The sequence below is a fragment of the Lutjanus erythropterus genome, chromosome 1 (assembly GCF_056507025.1).
Source record: "Lutjanus erythropterus isolate fLutEry1 chromosome 1, fLutEry1.hap2, whole genome shotgun sequence".
NCBI lineage: Eukaryota > Metazoa > Chordata > Actinopteri > Lutjaniformes > Lutjanidae > Lutjanus > Lutjanus erythropterus.
In genome coordinates, this window is record NC_139317.1 from 16530300 (window position 1) to 16553775 (window position 23476).

The following is a 23476-nucleotide window of genomic DNA, read 5'->3' on the forward strand; positions in this document are numbered from 1 at the left end:
ATTAAACCCGACCTTCACTTGGCACGAGGTTGAATACATAATGACTCAATTTTCACTTTTGGATGAACTATCCCTTTAAGGAAGCTTAACCTCTGTATTGAGATAATTTCCAGAAGTACATGACAATGACCTGAACAGACAGTGACGGTGAACAGACAGTGGTTATTGCAATTAAATTAATCTATCTGTGCTCTCAGTCTGACCTAGCTGAACTATCAGTCTGGAGTATAGTTCTTGAACACTAAGCACATTCATTCAACTCACCTCGCTTCATTTTTTGTGGTGCAGTTTGATGAGTTCTACTGCTTGTGCTGCTTCAAACTAGCAGGGTCATTTGGCTCTGACCTTGAACTTGAACTGTACTAGAGGTGCATAGAAGAATATGTCACATATAGATGAAATGTATTCCACACAGTTGTTTGTACTATACTGGAGACTGTATTTCTTCCACATCTGACCTGACAGTGGCTTCTTTCCTTTAGCAATGAATTTGTGGTCTGTTCAAATTTGTACGTTTATAATGACAGGAAACTCAGAATTGTGAATTTCTGACTTAGAAAAGGGGCGATTGTGTTTGTGGCCTTGCTCTAAGCTCTTACAGTAGAAATGTTGATGGTAACTGCAGTTTCTTCAGTTCTCAGATTTATACTCCTTGCCTGGTCCATTTTTTTAAAAAGTTTATGCCATGACTTAAAAGCAAAGGTCTTATGGCAAGTTAGTAATTGATAAACATAAATCTGGGGCCTGTACTACAGAACAGGTTTGGTATGTATATCCAGGGTATCTGTTGGTTATTTTGCTTCACTAAACCTAAGAAAAGCAATCTCGCTAAGTCAACCCTGGGTTTCCCAATCGTAGTTATGAGCATGTTCACATAAATAGGGTGGTGTTTGCAGCATTTGACCAACTGCAACATGAGCAAGTCTACTGGCAGCAGGTGCTGGTTTCACAAGGGAATCACAAACTATAATATTAGATAAATATGAAGAAGTATCATAATGTCGTGGCCCAGAGTAAAAGCAACACACTGGCACCTGCCAAATGCAGGAAGGACAGCTGGCAAAAAATTAAAATAAATCACAGACTGTGTAAATAGTGATAAAATTATTTTATAGATCCCCTTTCATACTCAAAGACACTTAACACTTAAAATGATCATAGGGACAAGTAACTGAAAAAATGTAACACACAACATAATCACAAATTAAAAGCAGTTCAATGTATACATTAATTGTTTTAGTCTCAGCTGAAATTCCACTGCAACTCCAAACTGCTCTCATGCTCTCAGATGAGTGCCTAGTGTTTTCAGTTGGGGAAAAAATGCTCTGCTCCATCATTAGGGCACGAGTTGATCTGACCATAATTATGTTTGTGTACTCCATTAAATTGATGTGCTGCTTAAATATATTCTTATAGCGTGTGTGACAGTTTTGGCCTTATTATTTCAGCCGCAGCCTCAGTGGTGTCAAACTGACTTGGAAGAGAAAAACATCATTTAATACATTTACTTGATCATCTGTCTCGTCATCTGATCTGCAGACATATACGCTCAAGTAAATGTATTTAATGATATGACCCTTTTCTTTATATGGATACATGCATTTATGATAATGCTAAGGCTGCAACTAATGACTAATGTTGATTATTTTCTTGATTTACCGATTAATTATTTGGTCCATAAAATATCAGAAAATGGTGAAAAATGTTGATCAGTGTTGTCCAAAGCCCAAAATGACGTCCTCATATGTCTTATTTTGTTCGCAACCCAGAGATATTCAGTTTACTGGCATAAAGTAAAAAAAACCTGAATGTGAAATGTGAAAATATTCACATTTATGAAGCTGGAATCAGCAAGTTTTCACATTTTTTTCCCTTGAAAAATGATCAGTTCTTGACTATCAAAATAGTTGGCAATTAATTTAATAATCACTGAATTGATGCAACTCTATACGACAACAAATTAGTCAGTCAGAGCACAGGAATAAAACAGACTTGGGAAGGAGGGCGACTTAAATATCTTTTAAGTGCAACATATACAAGGCTTTTGTGCTTTGATCAGTTTCTGTTGTGGGATGATATGGGTATACAAAAACAGAATGCAATAACACCAAATCCTTCCTCAAAGTTCAGGCCCCAGGTCTAATTTCTCTGGTGTGTTGATACTCGATCGGCAACATGTTGGGTTGAGCGTGGACAGGCTGCTCTGTTCGTTTTCTCGAAGCTGTTCTGCTCAAACTTATAGTTCAGGGCTGTAGGAGTCCCTCCTCCTGTTTTCCACTGTAGGTCATGGTTCATGTATTGCCATAGCAACTTAGCCATGTGGTGTCATTATGTGACCTCTTGAGGTTGTTTATATTATTTATGTGGTTGTCTTGATTTCATTTGCATAGAATTGCATATAATGCCCATCCTTGTGTGTGGACCTGTGAGAATTTCCCGAACCCATAGTTAGTTTTTATTTTGTGTAACTAATTAATTGAAGAAATTAATTGGTTTTAATCATTAATGGAAAATGAACATGTTTATAACACAACAGTATAGAAACAAGAACGGGGTTCGTGGCACAAACTTCCAATCTGCATTCCGTCTCCAACTGTTTCTGTTATCCAAGCATCCGAGCCCATTTTGTTTCCTTTCCTCATCAAAGACATTAGACCTTGCGTGATTGGAAACCAAGGTTACTGGTTTAAGCTCAAAACAAAATAAAGCACAGAAATAAATCACAGATAGAAGATATTAGAGAGCTGTAGGCTACAAGCCAGATAGATGGCAGCTGTAGTGCATACTGTGACCTGTTTGAGAAAGACAAAAACAGCAATTCTCATCATTTTTTAATTTGAATCCTTATGTTAATTTAATGGTAAAAAAAACCCCAAACATCGTCTACTCACCCTTTCTTCAATTTGAAACTGTAGTCTGGTAATTGTACTTGTAAAGTCCAAACACAACTTTCAAAGCCATAAAGAATATCCGATACATCTGACTTTCAAACTGGCTGTATGCAGCCACATTCCTGCTACGCAACAGTTAGGAAAGATGTGCAGTGAGATTTTCCATAGAATCTATTTTCATATTGCCCAGTTGCCAGTGCTGGAGAACTTTAAACAATTAACTCTTTGTAATATCCTAGGAGTAGGATTATTTCTGCACATCTGTCTCCTGGCTGTTAGATCCTCACAGTACATGAATATATCCTGTTACAACACCACTTCTTGTCTTAGCCTCTTTTTTCTGTTATTGGAACAGAAAAGAAGAAAAAAGGGAGAAACAAACAAGCAGATGTAGTGAGTGGACGCCCAGAGAGAATGCTGACAGCTCTCAGAACTTTCAGTGGTTTCTGTGATTTCACAGATAGCCCCTGGAGAAGCTCTTTTGGATCATCAGTGTCAATAGATGGAGATAAAACATGTATAGCAGGGCTTTCCTGTGGGTGTTTGCCAGAAGCGAGGGTGAAAATCACAGAATGTTTTAGAGATGCTGGCAGGTGGGAATTGAGGGATATTTGAAACCTATCTCTCTTTTTAGTGTACTACTAATGTCATATTTATTTGGTTCCACCAGAAGAGGTTACTTTCTTTTACTTTAACATTAAGGGGCACCAGTGGAAGCAGTAGAGTGTCGTCTCTCTGCCTTTCTGCCTCTTTGTTCAGGTTTTGTTCTTGAATATAAAAAATAAAAATGCAGCCGTCTGCCTGCTTAAGTTGCATGATAAGCTACATCAGCTTTTGTTACACACAATTAGGATAGATTCATTGGTGGTTTTGTTCCATTGATAGCATTTGCTCATAGTAAAAACATAAAACAACCAGGGTTATCTAATAGTGGGCTGTTTAACAAATCTGATGAATATGTAGTATATTCATACCATCTCTTATTTTCATTAGTTATTAAACTATGTTTTGGCATCTTACCTATCAAGGCATATATGTAACATTTTAAAGTTAAAAGGTAAAAGTCAGTTTGACCTTGTTTGAATATCCGTTATTACTGTATATTGCATCATTTAATGGTTACACGATCTTTTCCACAATGTTGTGGAGTTGTTTACTAGAGGCACATCTGTGAATCCCAGGGCTGGCAGTGTGATCCTGGCTCCACCAGTCCATATGTCAAAGTGTCCTTGAGCAAGACATTGAACAACGCACAGAGTTGCTAACGATGAGTAGCCCCCCTGCACTGCACCTCCACCGCATAAGTGTGTTAGTGTGGGTGTGAGTGGGTGAATGTGAGGCAAACTTACAAAGCGCTTTGTCTATTAAATAGAAAATCCCCATGCAAATGCATGCGTTTTCCATCAATTGAACTATATTTTTTTATTCAAACAAGTGACCTTTGGCTTCATAGTGTAGTATTGGCATATATACTGCATAGTGACACCATGTTTGTGAGAATGTTATAGTCTGTGTGAGACCTTTGGGTCAAGTGTGATAGATGTGAGATGTGTCTGAACATGAGTATACAGGTTTTAGTGCTTTCATGATGGTACCTCATATTTACATGAGGAGTAGCGAGGGTCACAATTTGTATGCATTTTCCCGAATTGACAGTCAAACACATTGACAATCAAAAATGATTACTCATTAATAAGCAATAAGATACAAAAAAATGTTATTTTCTCAGTTTAAGACTGCATGTCTTGTTCCTGTTTAGCAAATGTCACTGCCAAAGACCAAACCAAATGGTGAGAAAACCTATGAGCTCCAGAGAAATGGTGCACAAAATATACATTGTTAGTTAAACAGTTTTTAATCAAATTAAACCGTGATTGATTAATTAATTTTTATTCATTGATGTCCATAGTAGTGTGTCATATTGGCTATCATTCGGGCTGAGAATCCTTGCTCCATACTTGCGACCGATCGACTGAAATAACCCAGTACCAAGGGCTGAACAATTAATTGACGCCTGAGGCTTCTGATAAAAATTAATGCACAAAATGTGGAAGGATTATCTCATGAATGGGTATCAAATTAAACAGAAGAAAAGGTATCAAATGAAGTACTCTTTTGATATCAGTATCACTTTAAGGGTACTGATATTGGTACTGGTGTCATACTGTGACTATTTTATTTTTTTCATGAGAAATGTATCTGCAGTGTATCTTCATCTTTCTTTATCTGTTTTTTCTTCATTCAGAAAAGAATACCACTTTTCCCTAACAAGTGAAATGCATCAAGTCAGTTATATTTATTCAATCTTAAATTATTATTCCAAATTTTCCTCAAAGGACTTGACATTCTGTACATTATACACCCTCTACCCCTGGAAACTCCATAAATGTCTAATTTTGCTACAATATAAAGAATTAGCTTTTTATCGCCTTTGAACTTTTTGAACTTTTTTTCTGTCTGTGCTGAAAAGGATATTAATACACTTGTCAAAGTTACATGTTAGTATATGGACTATATTTTGTCATTCTCGCATTCATGGTCAAACTAGAGGATTTTTTAATTGACATGTGGAACAAACTGGCTATTTCTTTCCATCTCGCTTTGTTTATCACGAGCGGCCAGTGAGATAGATTCATCGCCATAGTGCTGTGGAAATGAGCAACAGCATGAAGAGAGCTGCCCTTTCCTGGGGCTTCTTTTCAACTAATAAATAACATCCAATTAGACGAAACCCTCAAAGATCACAAAATCAGTTTGCCATTTCTCTCCAGGATACAGGCATCTGCTAATAACCTACCTCTACTCCAAAGTCACAGCGCTGAAATATGAGAGACAGAAAGGAAGCGAAACTGAAAGGATGTTGAAGAATAAAAATGTAAAAAAAAAAAAAAAATGTTAGTAGCCCTGTTTTATTTTTGTGATTTTGTGAGAAAAGATGTCTTTAATTTATTGGTGCAAACGTACTAAGATCTTTATGATTTATGTGTGTGCATACACTCACTCACTCACTTCAACCATAGACTATATTTAATAGGACTACATTTCTCAGTTGCATTTCTGCTATTTGGACTGCAGTTCTAATTTTTGGGTGCTCAATTGTGCCTCATCGCTCCTTTAAATAATAAAAACAGTCTACATAATTATGTATTTTAACTTAGTTGTTGAAAACAATTTTCATATTGAACTAAATCCCTCTTAGTAGCAAATTTTCTGCTAGGAGGTCTGTAACTAAAATTTAATTTTACTCACTCCTCATAACCTCTAGCCTGTATGGTGTGTTGTTTAATTGTGTCTACCCTTAACGTAGAGGTAACAGTTAATGGGGATCCAAATGAGCAAATAAATAATAAAAGTGTACAGTGGAGGTTTTTACAGAAACAGGCTACCCTTAGTAAAATAACCGTCTGATAATTCAGTTTGTGTGTTAAAGGCTAACGCTGCTGGTGGGAAACACTATGAAAACATATTTTAGTGAAAAAGCAAACAAACAAAAAAACCTAGAGCACAAGACTTATTGTATTTATCATTGCCAGCTATTAACATACAGCAGTAGTGGAGTTTCCCTGTTACAGCTGTGCAATAAAATGTAGCGCTGGGGCAGTAATTCCAAAGCAATCACAGCACATGGCGTTTGTGTGGTGTATGATACAGAAGCTGTGGAAAGCGGTCGGTACTTTGTTGTTTGTTTGTCTGTGTACTTAGAGAAGTTGCATTATACATTACATTCATCTATGCATGATCTAACATTGTAATCCCAATTTTGCTTTAAACTTTAAACCAATTTATAATTGTAATAAGTTTAACATTTGCACATTGTTGTACATATGAATCAATGTTAGGAATCACAGACAAACACCATTATGCTTAAAAGTTAAATTAAACTTAAGTATAAAAGTATATATTGTGGTATTGTATGAAAATAAGTGTGAAAATAAATTTTAATGAATAAATTGTTAGAAGAGAGGGCATGGGTATTCAAAACATGAACAAAATGCTTCACAAGTCTCCCCTTTTTAAATATTTCTTGCCATAGTATCAAGGCTGAGTTCTCAGTGGATGTCAGCCTCTCCAGATCAATGTAGCTGTCAAAGAGAAACTTGAAGAAAGACAAGCTCTCCTTCCACTGCTGGCGTGGTGTAAGAGAAGATTAGTCACTCCATTTCCATATGATTATGATAACCTGGGAAGGAAGCACGTTTGCGTGGGTTTTGTCAGTTTGCACGAGTGTGTTTGGGGGACTACTTGATGGAAACGGTGGTTGTGTGTGGGAGGGGTCAAGCACGTATCCGTGGTTGAAGAGTGTACACAATCAAGGCAGGGCTCCCATGTGGAGGTAAAGACCACGGTCAGAGCTGACAGCTTGTCATTAGTTGTCAAACTCAGACTGATATGACACATTAAAGCTGGGGTTGGTAATGTTGGAGAAACAAACAAGAAGATTTTAAAAGTGTACAATCTAAAAAAAATCCCACCCCTTCCCTTCAGTTCTTTGCTCCAGAGGCAAGCCCCCAAAACATATACGCGGACTGGCTGGCAAATGGAGGACAAGTCAATGACAAAGTGTTGGGTAGGAGCACAGTCCATTGTTAACCGTATCCAGCTACATCATAACTCAATCGATGTAAACAACAATCGCAGCTATTGTTGCTGTTGTTATTGGCACCGACTAGGGGTGTAAATGACAAGTTTCATCATGATACGATATTATATTGATTCTTTAGACAACAATACCATATTTGCTGATTTCACAAAGTCTGCTGCCACAGTACGAGTTCGATTAAGTTCAGTTCAGGGTATTGAGATCAGTATGAGACAATATCATATGCCCATTTAACGCAGTCATTTACAGAAGAAGACCCTTTTCTGCTATAGGCCATAAGAAAAAATATAGAATTACTGCCTCACAGTTGTATGCCTCCAGAAAGTTGCAGTTGTTTTGGTGAAATGGAACTCATCACTATATTGACATGTATGAGTCCAGTGAATAATTTTCAGTGACAAACAAGCTGTCTGTACAGATTCCTGAGTTATGGCCAAAAATTTTTTTGTGATGCCACAGTGACCTTGAAATTTTAATCAGTTTATCCTTGAGTCCAAGTGAATATTTGTGCCAAGAAATTCCATCAGGGCGTTCTTGAGATATCACATTCACAAGAAAGGGATGTACTTTTATACATAAGGGTGAATAACTCAGAAACATAATTCCTTTGGCCGTGGCTGTCGGCATGGAGGCATTAAAACAACTCATCTCTCATGATCTTGCAAGTCTGGCCGCCTCACATGGTAATCAATGCAGCACTACAGTTCTTCATTATAATGCTATAATGTTTTCTCACCCATTTTCCTTTTTCAAAAAATTACAATTTGGATATTGCCCCTGGCCATATTATGTTATGGCAATATTGCGATTAATTGTTCAGCCCTAGCTCATACAATCAAAAACACACTAAATACAGACAGAGCAGCTAATATTGCCATAGTTAGAGCAATAAATTGGCCGGCTGGCCAGGTTTGTTGTGTTTCTATTTTGTTTCTTTTAGTCAGAGCATTTGGTTTTGCAGTCAGAATATAAAGAGAATTTCCACAAATATAACAAAAATGTTTCTGAAATACAATATCTACCCCAACTTTAAACATAATCATTCAAAACCATGCTTTTAGTCTGTCAGTCACACTACAATAACCCTCAGAATACCTCTAAATTGGATCCACTTAACATAACCATATAGTGATGGTTAATAGGCCTCTCGAATGCAGGGTGGGTGAATGTCTTCGAGCAGAAATAGCTTTTGTGGTCTTCTGTACGGAGAACTTAGCAGGCTTTTGAATTACAATGAGACAAAAGGAGCTGAGGAGGTTGGTGGACATCATCATAGAGGAATTAGAAGGATCAAGGATTGGAGGAGGTGGGGATCAAAGATTAGTGGGTGGTCTATTTTTAAAAACCAAATGCCCGAAAGAGGCTAAAAAAAAGTAAAGCATCTCATATTTATAGAACTTACAGATTTGCTTTGAGTGGCCTTGAGCTCATGAATTAAATGATCTAATTACCATAACCTCTCTGCTGAATTTCAGCAAAAACCCCCCCTAAAATGTAACATATAGTTTCCCCACAAAGGTATACAGAGTCCGGCTGTGTTCACTGAGGGTAGGAGATTGAATTAGAAGCTAAAGTGACTTCAAAAGCTTTAAATATAGTTTGTTTTGAGCCACTCTGAGCATATGAGGATAGCAGCAGGATGTTCATTTCATGCTGTCTAGTAGTTAGTATTGCTTTCCACTGGTATATATCTGTTCACATCAAATGGACTTTCTCTCCTGTGTCTCTCTCTTGCACTCTGCCTCGCTTGTGCTCGTCTTTTCTCCCTTTTCTCTCGCACTCTCTTTATGCTTTTGCTGTGACATTTTGAAGAACACCATTAGTTCTATAATGACTTTTCACGTGGCTGCAGAAAATTTGTGCCATTATGAGAGATTTCATCAAATGCACAATCATTAAAGGCTCTTTTCATTGTTGTTGAAAGGGAAGCTCTGATCACGTAGAACATTGAACAGATGGCTATTTTTGTCTTTCTTACAATGTCCAGCTGACGATTTTCTATACTCGCCCATAATGCTACCTCATTCTGAATAGAAATGGCTAATGTGTGAGGTTGGGTATCACTACATGAGTTTTTTTCAAATACTGATGCTAAACAATACTTTTAGTACAAAGTACAAAATGACAGCTGACACATTAAAAAACAGCTGGTGTGTATGTATTAATTGTTAACTGTTTAAAGTATACTGAAATATATACAAAAAAACACTTAACTCACATAATAGTTAAACCTAACTGAATGACACTAGTTCAAAGGTAAAGTAAAATTCAAAGTAAATTGGTATTCTTTCTAACTCCAGCTTTAAACTTCAGCAATTCTGAAGAAATGTAATCATATTTGCTAACCTGAAGAAAGGCTGCTCTCATAGATATAAATCTAGAGTCATTATGACACATTACAGCCTGTTTTTTTACATCTATGAGCCCCGTCACTGGGGCCATTGACACCCTCACTGCCAGCCGACATGCCTGGCATGGGCTCACACAAGCACTTGAGCTGGTGCATCTTTCTGCTTTCAGGTTTGTCCCGTACATTGCCAGATTGTTTTTAAACATTTGTGGCATTTCTAACCCAGTATTGGAATCTTTTTTGAGTGAAATACAGCTATACTTATGGCCAGAGATTTTCAAAGTATGAGGCGGGTCTCCCCAGGAGGTCTCCTAACAGTTTCAGGGGAGGCCCAGTGAAGGTAGGGAAAATGTTATATTAGTTATTGCATTAGTTATCAAAGGAGATCACATAGAAGAGCCTTAATGTGTGCACCTTGGTCAAAGAGATACTAAAGAGATACAGAATATTGGGGAATTTTATTGTTTTTCCAGTTTCCCAGAGTCAGAAACTAATAAATGCCTTTGGACAGACCTCTTTAATGTTTGACCATTTAGATATAAAATCACCTCATTGTTTAATGCTGTTGGACGTTTGTGTCTTTGCCATCATTAGAATTCTTGAAGTATGTCCAGAAATGTGTTTAGTGAGGTCACCATGACCTTGACCACAAAAATTAATCAGTCATTTTTGAGTCCAAGTTTTCCTGAAGCGAACACAAGCGATCGCACCATCCCCTCCAGGCTTAGGTCTGCCGGGGGTAATCATGTCCCATAGCTTACGGTAGGCTTATGTCACCTGCTGTCAGGGTTCAAACAGGGTTTAAAGTTCATGTTTTTTCACTTGCCCAAAATCAGTTTTTACTTTCCCCTGTACAAATTGTTTTTATTTATTTGCAGTTATCATATAACAACGAAGACTAAAGTCGATTGTCATATTTAATCTAGGACTGCAACCTCTATAAAATGTCAGAAAATAATGAAAAATGTTCAGCCCAGTGTGATGTCTTTAAATGTCTTGTTTCATCAGTCGAAATTCAAAAATTATTCAGTTTGATATGATAAATAAATAATTGGAGAAGAGCAGGCAATGTCTATATTTGAGAGGCTGACAACAGCATTTCCTGCTGTCTTGCATGAAAAATTACTTTAGCCATTAATCATCCATCATTAATCAAACTAGTGTAATAGTTTAATTGTGTTTTTGCCCCAGTCGGGCAAGTGTGTTGCAAGATTTACTATACTGACATGTAATTCTTCTTGCCCTGGCAATCCTTATTTAGAGCCCTGTGTAATGTTAACTAGTGATCCAGTGATAGAACCACCCTACTAATGTGTTACAGTAATACAAGCTGTGTACACTTGTACTTGAAGCAATCACCACCTATGTGCTTGTTTTTCCACAGATACGCACATTTATTGTCCTCACTGCCTGCCTTTTCCTTTTTTTTTGTGCATTGTTAACCTTCTTCTTCTTTCATCTCGCCTTTTCTCCTCCCTCGTTTTCTTCTGTCTTTCTTCTGCCACACTTTCTCAAGCATCAGCACCTCAATTTATTCCCAATTTGTGTTTTTATGTTCTCATATCACCAGAGTAATGGGCTGGCTCGTTAAAAACATATTTGCTTTTGCGACTTTATTTTTCTGCAGTGATTTTTCATCCACACGTGTAGGTTTGTGTATGTATGGCGGGGTGGTGGTGGTGGTGATGGTGAAGGGGTGGTGGGCGCAGACATGTTTGTAACAGCACAGGGAGAAAAACAGAAAAATGGCAAATGACTTCACAGAATGAATGATTTAGGCTGCCATCAATCCACTGAATGACTTGGGAAATGTTAGGGTGGGCTTAACAACTGTTCAGATCGGACTGCTGCTGTCACACAGTGAAATGAAATGGAGATAATAATGCTTCATACCTGATATGACAGAGTAGTCAGAAAATACTCATTTTAGCACACACACATATATACACACAGGAACATTGGTAGGTCTTCATGAGGCCTTTAGAGGGCACTACTCCACTGAGAATAGAGCTGCTGGTAAAATTCATCCCCACAGGCCAGTACATACTGATTAATAGAAGCTCCTAATCAATTATGAATCTTTTGATGTAGCATCAATAATTTCAGTCCAGATTTGTGAATTTATTTTTAAATGAGTATACTTACGTGCTCTCTCTCTGTAGGGTATGTTAGCTTCTTTGTGAAGAGCAAATTGCTGGTATGTTGTAGACACTGGAGCTCACGCTGGAGCACTTTCTAGTGGTTTAGATTTAGAAATGATTTTGGTATAGCAGGAATAGGGGAGGGAAGGAGAGAGAAAAGCCTAATGAAGTCTGTTAATTTGCTGCTATCAGAATGAAAGTCTCAGACTAATTATGGCCCTGGGTCATCTAGTCTGGATCACAGGGAGAGGTGGCCCTGCATGGTTCACTTTGATTATCTCACTCACAACACAGCTCCTCACTTCATTACTCTGATCTCCCGCTCTGCTCGCTGGTACTCACACGCCTGCAACCCCCAGACTCGGGAGGGGTTCGGGGGGGTAAGTCCGTGTGCAAACAGACAAGTCAAGCCGTCATGTCAGTTTTAAGTCAGGATGGTGGAGTGTGTGCACCGGCAAGGCAGAGAGGGAAAAGGCAAGGGCAGGTGTGAATAGTCCAAGAAGCTACTGGATGTCCAGGATGTCTCTTGTGCTTTCTGTCAGGCTGACTGAAGTTCAGGACTTAGCCCGATCAGAACCATACAGTGAGTCAACAGTCAAGCCGCGCGGCTAGTTTGACTGTTCGTCTCCCCTCTGTTGACTGTAGAGTTGACAGATGTGTCGGAATGGTGGATTTGTTCACTTGCTGCAGACAGCCCCCATCCTGTGCATCAGATGTCTCATAGTGGATTTTGCTTGAGGCAGTGGCATGTGTGTGTGTTTTTGTGTGTGTGGTGTTTGCACATTGAACTGAGACCCCCATATTATCCCTGCTACAGAAACTCCCCTAATAGTAGTGATTTAAACTTTACCTGCATCACTGCCTTGATTGGCTATTGGAAACAACACACTGATTTAATTACCCTTCGGAGACAGCTGCCCTCTCAACTTTCCCCTCGCTGCACGGCTTGTGTATCTGCTCTCTCCGGGGTAGACGATCATATAACTGCAACGTGCCATAAATAATGAAGTCTCATCAACAGGAAGCTCAGTTGAGGGTGTGATGTCTCTTTGGGAAGTAAGACATTTGTACAAATATTGAATAAAATCACTCTCTCTGTCTCCTGTCTGTCTCACACACTGCTGCCAGCTCTTTACTTCACTCAATAACTTCTTAGATGTTAGTACTAGGGGTGTAACAATACTGATACATTGATCAGGACCAATATATCAATGCAAAGTCAAAATATTGATCTGTATTGTCATCTATTAGATATGCCTTTGTTCTAAAATTCCAATGGCATGTCTTTGTCAGAAATGTCTGGAAGATGTCAGTCCTAAATTTGTCAAATCATAATTTTGTTGCATTTTGTGAGTTTACATAAATGTAAGTGGACATATGGGAATGTCTGATATCGATTGCAGAGCAAATTGAATCTGATCAAAATTGTATCATGGCTGGCTTTGCATATATCATATTATTGTCTAAATAACTGATAAAACATTGTATAATAATGGAACGTGTGAGTTAGTAGTACTTAGGGTTGCAACTAACAATTATTTTCATTGCTGATTAATCTGTCTATTATTTTCCATATTAAGTGATTAGTTGTTTGGTCTATAAAATGTCAGAAACTGGCAAATAAAGTGGTACACTGTTTCCCAAAGCTCAAAATGATGTTCTCCAATGTCTTGTTTTGCCCACAAACCAAAGATGTTCAATTTACTTTGATAAAAACATGAAGAAGCCAGAAAATATTCACATTTAAGAAGTTGTTAAAAAATTTACTCAAACAGTCTAATTAAAGGGTTTCAACAGGGGATAGGCGTCCTCAGCGTTACTGCAGGGGGTCCCCCAAAAGCCTTTAATTTACACAGCCAGATAGCTGTGTATTATTGAAACATACTGGCTAACCAGCTGTATTATTAGTGTACAGGTCCACTGTGAGCCACAATCGATCGTTTTCTAACTTCACGAGCAAGAGACTCTGACAGACCCACAACCTCAGACACCACCAGCAGAAGTGCACAGGACAGCGAGGCTAACACACCTAACATTAGCCGCATTGCTGACTTAACTGCTACAGCTACTATATACAGGTGCTACATATATAGTAGGGAGTCCCTGCTTCAACTCTCTTATCAGCTAAGGAGTCCCTTCCTTTAAATATGTTAAAGACCCATGATTTAATTGCCTATCAAAATAGTTAGCGATTAATTTCATAATCAATTAATGGTTGGAGCTCAAGTATTAGTTGTCGAGTGTGTATATATATCTTTTTTTGACATTAATGTGTGTGTGTGTGCGTGTGCGCGCACAAAAAGGAGGACAGTTCCAGTAAGGTGTTTACTCTGATTAGAAATCCATCCTGATAAGATGAAGTGCTGGTGTGAGTAGAGGGTTGGGGAGAAGGAGGAGGAGATTTTGGTGTGTGTATGTGTGTGCGTGCGTGCCAGCGTGCGTGGGGGGGGTGTAGGGTGGTTTTGAGGTGTTACTTGCTTGTCTCTGAGGCCTGCCTGTCATGTACTGCATCAGTCATGCTCTTTCACAGCAGTTTTATTTCATCCACCATTCCCTTTAGTGCTTTGACGGCACAATTCACTGATACTGCCTTATGGGAAGTGCTACTGTTTGGGAAGCATGTGTGTGTGCAGGGTTACACATTGTCATATTTTTGTCAAGTGCCTTTAAACTGTGGCAGAGATTGGATCAAAACCAGTCAGTGGAATTATTACAAGTGAGAGAAGTACATAGCTCTTTTCAAATTCTAGCGTTGCATCCTCATCTGACCCTGCAACTAAACATTCTGTTTCTTTTCCCAAGAAGAGATAAAAACTTTTCCTTTCTTGTATACCCAAGACCCCACATTTTTTTCCATTCAAGAAAAGACAGGAAGACAAATTGACATATTTATTTTGTTTTTTTTTTGTTATTGTGTGAATAATGCAGAATGCATTTTTCCCAAAAGCATACCACACAGTGGGTAAAGGAAAATTGAGACAGTCCTTCTTCTTTGCTCTATTTTTCATACTTATCTCTCCTCCTTCTTTGCCCACAGTCCCGACATCAAGTTGACATTTATCACAAGCCTCCATTAAGAGGCCTTAACTTGAAAGTGCTTAGATGTTAGACAGCTGGCTAGCACTGTGTGCGCCGTGGCAGAGCAGGATAGGCCTTTCAACTGAGACAACTCGGTGTTGGTGTCTGTCTCTAATGCACTGTGCTCCCCTGACTTGTGATGGAGTCCTGCTTTTCTTTTCTGTGCTATCTGATCTTCTGATGTTAACTGTGGTTTTAGCCAATGGCTTGGTTTGTAACTTACATCTTTCTGTCGGGCTGAGTCTTGGGTTCCCTCTTGCTCTGCCTCTCTAAACTCTTGCCACTTTCTTTTTTTTTGACAGCATGCCATCTTTTCACACAAATTAGAGCTTCAGATATCTCTTGTAGTCACGCCATACATACCTACCAGGGTTCCTACAGACAATGGAGAAGTATGGAATATCTCATTTCCAGGTCTGGAAGTCTGAAGTATGGACAAATAATTGTGTTTCCAGATTACTGTCACTATTTTGTTTTCTAAAATCTAAAATCCATAATTTCTACAAATAACTGGATCATACAAGCCAAGTGTTTTTCACAGTGTTAGGAGCAGGCAGCCAAAATGGTTATCAGTGTGTGAGAGAGCGCAGCACAGGATGAGCTTGATGTCATTGAAAGCAAGGAAACTTCACCCTAAGTGCCTTATAATGGTATATATTTACCATTTCACCTACCTTATAATGGCAGGTAAAATGATCTTTCATGTCAAGATTATAGTGACCAAAATTATCACAGAAAATGTTGCAATATTTAAAAAAAAAAAAAAAAATCTTCAAAAAGTTCTGATGCACACTGAAATCTTCTCACCAAGTTGTATATTGAAAACCTCTTAATGATTTGAAATGGCATGATGTTTTCACTGACACAAATCAAACCCATGTTGCTGCTGTGCCGTGTGTGGGTGACTGTTGCTAACTTTGTTTGATGCTGGACGGTATTTACTGAGAGTTTTTTAAAGCACGGTAATCAAACATGTTTATGATGATAATTAAGATTTGAAAAGGTTTTACTCATCGTCAGAAGAATTTTATCACAATTCAATCATTGTGAAACTGATTATCCTTTCATCTCTTCTTTTAATTGTAGAAATCCTGACATTCATAATCACATCAGTTTCAAAGAAAATATGTGGCAATATCTTTGAAAAGCATATATTAAGGTTTTCTATTTTGAACTTCGATACAATACCAGTATAAAAAATGATACTCAGTACTTCTTTCAACACTAGAGCGAGGCAAGCTAGACACACGCAAAAAAAGATTTTTCTCTTTCTTTCTTTTTTTACATTAACAACCTGCAAACAGCGCTACAGAAAAGATCGTTATGCTGCGTCTGATTTTGCTGTAGGCTAAACCAAATTCTAGGTCAGGCAATAAAGTTTTGAATCAGCACTTAGATAATTCTTTTGTTAGATAAAATTAAATGTTAGCATTGTATTGTTTTTGAATGTGTCATTGGAAAATATTTTTTTAAACATGTTTGAGTTATTTAGTGATGTTGTAAGGCACTGTGAAAATTAAATTATTACACTTTTTTTCAACTAATTTATAGTTGTTACTTATAAAAGAGTTGAAATATGGGGAAACAATAACAATATTTAATGTAGGTACCACCAGTTAATTGATTTGTTTGAGCTAAAGTACCCAGACACAATCTCCTGGCAATTATTTGACAACATAATAGCATACATATTCAGAATATAACATACATGTAAACAGTTTGATTTAAATCCATGTGTTTACATTATAAATGTATGTATTTAGATGTCAAATATGATATGAAAAAATCCACTGAGAAGTCTAGAATTTTGTGTTTGGAAAGTCTGGGATTTTGAAATGGGAAGTGTGTAGGAACCCTGACCTGCACTGTGTCCCTTCCTTCTTTCCTTCTTTTGCTAGACAGGCCCTGTGATGTGATGCAGACTCCCCACTGCTTTGCACTCACAAGTGTATCCTTATCTTCCCCACTTCCTGGTTGATAGCGCAATCTGATAACTACAACAGTCGCCGCTCCCTCTGATTGATTAACCAGTGACCTCTGACCCCCTGCGGGACATTTTAATTGGCTGGTGTATAATGAGCAGGCTTCCCTGAAGAAGGGCTGTTTTAAGGCCAGAGAGGATGAGGGGGTGATGCTGGAAGGGAGCAATCTAATTAGCTGATTTAACTGATAACACCTGAGGCAGCTCGGGGAGAGAGTGTGTAAGTGTAAGAGTGTGTGTGTGCGCTATATGATTTTTATCTTATCGCTATATCTCTTGTACGATAGAGATGGATGCAGCCCTCGCAATATTATGAGAGAATGATTCATGAATTAAACGACCCAGCCAAGTATGTTTATATGCACTGAAACAAGGAGGCTAATACTCTTATTCTGTGTGTTTCTTGTGTGTGTGTTTGAGAGACTGTGTTGGGCTAATAAATGAGATTCTGTGAGGCTATACGTTATGATGAGTAGATCAATACAACATCTTAATGCAGTAAGCTGGAGGCTTTCTAGGTGTAGCTCCTTATATTGCATCCAAATACCCGATAATATGAAATTCAAGATCACATTCTTGTAGCGATAAATACTTAAATAAAATACTTTATGCTGCTTTTTAAGGTAAATATTGACACCTTTACACTGATTTATTTTATTTATGCCTTAGAATTTAATATGTTTTGTTTATTTGTTGTCCTCTTGAGCAAGGGGGTTTCTACACTAAATATATTCACGGAGACTATCTCAAGTGAAGCTACTTGTTGAACATAAGTAGTTGAGAGGTGGCAGAAAATAGAAAGGGTGCTATTAAAGGGTACTATACCACTCTGCATTGGCGGATGATGCAAAGTGACTGCAGTCCTTCATGCCTATTTAGGCCAATTTGTTTCTTCTGTTGGCAATTGACATGGTTTTGGATGAGTCATTTAACCTTTTGAACCTTGCTGTTAACAAGCATTAAAATTAGGAAATAGATTTCTAACCTTGTGTGACAATATAATACATACACTATAATCTCTGTTTGCTTCAATAGAGTGTATGATGCTTATACTGTCACAATCACTCAGGATATTTCTTTCATGACTTCATTATATCCAACAAAGATACAGTGGATGTCTTGTGTGTTGTTTTTGTCAAAATTCAGCTTTTGTCAACAAGTGGATCGTGATGTGGACTGCAACTAGAACAGATACAAATACAGTAATACAAAAAGTGCAAATACAGGAATACAACTAGAAATATAATTGGGAGTGTTGCACTGGGTCAGAAAAGCACTGTTGGTCATATAAAAATAAAAAATTCAGTCCTTTTCAAGGACAGGGCCATCAGTAAGAGAAACATGGGAAAAAGAACTGTTCTACTTAGGGGAGTCCAAGGTATTGGTTGGCACTCAGGAACAACGACATGAAATAGGTTAGGATAAATAGTTTAATCCAGGGGTTTTCAAAGTCTAAGATTGTTGGCCTCCTCTCAATACCTAGAAAAAGACACAACCTTGGTTCACTTGCTTAGTTTAATTCAATTCCTGGATGTCTAAACAATCAGTTACATCCCATACTTTGTGAAGAACATACATTAGAACACATGTACTGTACTTACTTAGAATTGTGTATGTAGGATTGTGTATGTACATGCAGTGGGAGAGGTGTTGGATTGATGGATGCTGCCCAGAAACAGGCACTGAACCCCCAACTGCTCGGGTTGCCTCTCTCAAGGGCACCTTGGCAGTGCCCAGAAGGTACACTAGTCATGTCCTCATGGACTGAGCTACTGCTGCTCAGACACTCAACAATTAAGCTCAGGTAGCCTAATATTGCTGTTTGACATAAGAGTCTACACTAATTACATAAAAAAATATCTGTCTTAAGGTATTTATTAGTTTCTGACTCCGGGAAAGTGGCTCCCCTTTTGATGACTAATGTATTGTTTTTTTTCCTACTTCCATTCACTGAACCTCCTTGAAGAGACCTGCCTCCCACTTTGAAAACCTCTGGTTTAATCGTTTTTATATAAAATGTCAGAAAATGGTAAAAACTGACAATTATAACTTCCCAAAGTCCAAGGTGTCATATTCTTTCATAACCTGTGCTTTTTTGATTAATCATTTAGTTGTTTGGTCCTTAAAATTTCATAAAATGTCGACAAATGTTGATCGCTGTTTTCAAAAGCTCAGTGAGATACCTAACTGTCTTTTTTTTTTTTTGTCCACAACCATAGATATTCAGTTTACTGTCACAGAGGACTAAAGAAGGCCCGCAATGTTCACATTTCAGATGTTGAAATCAGAGATTTTAGAATAAATAATAATTGATTATCAATATTATCAATAGTTGAAGATAGAGATAGATAGATAGTTTATTAATAGTCGATTAATTGGTGCAGCTCTAATTGAATATCAAAAAAAGTTGCTATAGCTTAACTAATGTATTGCTTTATCATTTGAGCTCTAATCTTGCAGTTTCATGCATGTTGTGTTTTAATCCAAAATTAAAAATACAACGTGCTTGTCTTTTTGTTATGTGGTTGTAAATGTAGTAAATTGTAATTAGTCGTTGCCCCCAGTTTTCTGTTTGAATCAGATGTTTTCTACTTGTGTGTATATCAGCCTTTTTTCAGTTACTTTTTTATAGTGTGTTTGTTCTTTTCTTACTTGAGTCTCTTCATATTTCACGCTGCAGTGGACAGAATGCAGTCTTGTGAAAATGTATTTTTGTCTCGTTATTCTCTCTCCTTTCGCTTTTCCATGGTACACATTTTCCATTGTCCTCCTTGTCTGTCCTTTTTGTGTTTTCCCTTCTCTCACACTGAAAGACTGTGAGGAGAGTGTACCAACAGAGGAGCCATGTAAGTCCAAGGATAGCTCAGTGTGTGGCTGTGTTTGTGTATTTTCTGTGTGTCAGGCTGTACTGTAGGGGTGCATGTTTGTGGACATGCTAACAGTCTTTTCTGTGGGAGCTCCCAGCATTCCTCATCACTTTTTAATTAGATACAGGATCCCTGAAAGAAGACTGAGCCCGTGTGGAACAGTAGAAATACCTTTCCTGTGGATTAACCCCCTCTCCTCTCCTCTCCTCTTACCACACACACCATAATTACAGCACCAGACAATTACCCAGCATACTCCTGGGATGCACATTTTGTTCTCTTAATCTGGTGTCTTAAATAATTAAAACCAACCATGAACTCCTCTTTGTGAGTGTGGCTCAAGAGGGTTGTGTATGTACGTGTGTGAGTATATATGTGTCTATACAGTACCTGTGTCTTATTGGTCATTTGTGATCCAGATGTTATGATGCCTCTCCCATTTACCAATAGCACATATATCACATTCCCAACTACCTGGACAGCAGATTTACCTTCACCTATAACCTGATTATTGTATGTGCAACATTGTGTTTATGGAGCAGCTATAGCTCAACCATACCTTACTCTGTCAGCGGTGTGATCACATCTCTTTCCCAAGCTTCTCGAGAAGCCTCACCAGGTTGTGTCGATGTTCCATGGGAAAAATATGTCAACACTAGGGATGGGTGATGTGTTCAAAATTTTCAAACAAAATCACCTCTGCATTGATGTGATTTGATTGATTAAAAAATATTGATGGTTTTGGTCACAAAGACCTTTCTCAAGATGTCTGTCTTGACATCTGACATCTTGTCTTCCCAAGACATCTGTCTTGAGAAAGGTCCTAGTGACTGAAATGTCGTCATTTTTCAATAAATCAATGCAGAGATGATGAGTGTGTTTCTCTGAAGTGTATATTTGGAGGATTTTAGTCCCTGCACCACAAAAGAGACCAAGCAAGTGGTGTATGTGTTGCTTTCTGCTCAAAATTTTCCAGCCGGCTACTGTCAGCCTAACAGCTGCAGACAGCGGGTAGATCCATGCAGGTGTGTGTGTGTGTGTATCACCTGCAGTTTAAGCTCAGAGATGTGAGCGAGTGTTTGCTATGTCCAATAATTAAACAAAATAAACTTACCAAATGTTAGGAAAGGAAGCTTTTTTAGCGTTTCCATTATGAAACAGAAAAATTCAACTGTACACCTTCAGTTTTTCTCTTTAACAAACGAAGATGCATTTAATTGCCTTGTCAACGCATCGTAAAACAAGAATTTGTCAGAAACAACATCAAGTTAAAAATCTACCTGACAATCTAAATGACAAAAACAGACCCAAAAATACCTATAAAATCCCCTAACCAGTGATGGATCGCCGATAGCAATATATTCATCCAGTCGCCCAACCCTAGTAAACACACAAACAAAAACGAAATAGAAATCATGTTTTTGGTTGAATTTAAATGACTGAAATGTTTTAAATTATGTAAATATCTTAATGGTAACAGTACAGTATCTACATTGCACTTACTGTCTTCCCTGGACAAAAGATATGTAAATCTCCTAATCTCACTGTATCTGAATTTGTGTACTACATATGTCAGCACTATAGTACGTGCATGCATTTGTGTAAATGCTTCCTTTGTGTGTTGAAAATAATTCGATGTTTCTGTCTTCATCAGCCAAAAAAGAAGAGGAGGATCTAGAGGATAAGAAATCCATAAAGAAGAGAATTAAAGAGCTCAAGGTGCTCGATCCTAAGATTGCACAGAATCTATGTAAGTATTTATTTCCTCTCAGCCCCCTCCTCCCCCCCAAGGACTGGATTTATACACACCCGTGTGTCTTGACGTTACATTGCACCGGGCACGTCTGTCGTTCAAGCCTTCAAAGCTCCTTACAACATATTTTGCACTCACTTCTTTTCACGTACATCACCTCCTGTACCCCTTTATTATATTTTCTTTGTGTTTTATAAAGAGCCACTATAGAATTTTAGTAGGGAATGGGTTACATATTTGCTTGTTGCTATAGCAAGTAAAGCAAGACTAAACTGACTGTGAAACTGGTCTCTGCTGCCTGTGAAGTATGTCTGTAGACACGCACTCACTCACTCTCCCCCACATGCGTGCATACAGACACACACGTGCACAGGCATGCATTTATGCACGCATGCTTGGTTTTAAAATGACCGTTTTAAAAGCAGCCGGCATTAATGAGGATCCAGCTGATCTCTTAAGCACTCCCAGATCTTAGCACCTCATTGGCTTATATCAAGGGGAGCTGTGACCTTTGTTTCATGTATTAAAAGAAAATGAGACTAATCAGCCCAGTAACAGTGATAAATCATGCAGCGGAAATTATAGAGCAGGAACGAGGAGAGAAGAAAAGGAGAGTAGGCGGTTTATGTGTTCCACCATAGGAGGTAAAGAGTCTAAAAAGCTTTGATTGAGGTTGAGAATGAGTATGTGGGGTTTTAGTTCTGTGGCTTGATTGATGCTGTCACTATTAAGATACAGAGCAAATTTGATCCATGTTACGAGTTCTAAAGAGTTAGAATCACATTTTTTAGCAATATAGGTACAGGGGCTCACTTATATCACACTTAACATCACTTGTGTTTTAAAAGAAGACAGAGCAGTTTGTCATTCAGGCTTCCACTGAACATATGTAGTTTTTAATCTCAGACTGTTTGAATATTGGCTGAACTTTGCTGGACATCACCTCAGTAACTGTTAGTAACAATGCGTTTTTTCTGTTTTGTCTTAAATTTCATGTGAATTATTTACCACAGTGTTTATCAAACTTTGTACACCACGTATCACGTCAGAAAATATTGAACTCTTAAGTACCACATTATTGCATTCTGCCGTTTGGTGCTAGCGGACGCCGTGTGGACACTTGACCGGCCCTTCTTAAGTAGCCACTGACCTTTGTGCTCAGTTCACTGTCGTCCACTTCATTTTCAACACGATCACTTGAAATATTCTCCCCCTGATCTGCACTTCTCTTAGTCTCAGTTTGAAGCCATGACTGCAGCGTTTTTGAAGAATTTATTTTCAGTCTTTTTACCTCTGCTTACTTTTTTCCCGTTGCTGTTTAGCTCATAACCACAGATAATCGTGGATGACGTGCACACGCTGCATGCATGATCGTGACTCTGTAACAGGCTGATATTGAAACATATTTTAAATTACATTTCTGTAATCTCTTATTTTATTTATTTGAAATGAATTTGAAATTTCATTGAAAATAGTACTTTGGTTGTATTATATGGTTTTAAATTAACTTATTTCATGAAAAATATGAATATATTATATAATAATATATTCTGACAATCCTCTGAGGAACACTAGAGGGAGCTCACATACCACAGTTTCAGAATCTGGTGTCAAGAATTATATTTCCTTTTTAATACTACTCAGTTATATATACACTGACCCATGCTGCTTTTGATATACCAGCTTATCTCAAAAATGTTTTGAGTCAAATATCTTTTGTTCTTCTGTGTAGGAAGTGGTTTTAGACAGGAATGTGCTGTAAAATCCATGTCAATTGGATGTCTGTAACTCTTTACGACAGACTCACTCAAATAC

At 38.0% G+C, this 23476-nt stretch overlaps 1 protein-coding gene across 4 annotated transcripts in view; it reads left to right on the forward strand.

The window, feature by feature from the left end:
* The window catches only part of LOC146332762 (protein diaphanous homolog 3-like), a 225916-nt gene that overhangs the window by 77410 nt on the left and 125030 nt on the right, over window positions 1-23476 (forward strand). For 3 of the 4 annotated variants that reach the window (XM_084715020.1, XM_084715038.1, XM_084715028.1), the window contains one exon: window positions 21563-21658. In XM_084715020.1, coding sequence (XP_084571146.1) covers window positions 21563-21658 — 96 coding nt within the window. Of the gene's footprint in view, window positions 1-19854; window positions 19888-21562; window positions 21659-23476 lie in introns of all 4 variants that reach the window. The other variant, XM_084715048.1, reaches the window with a different exon arrangement.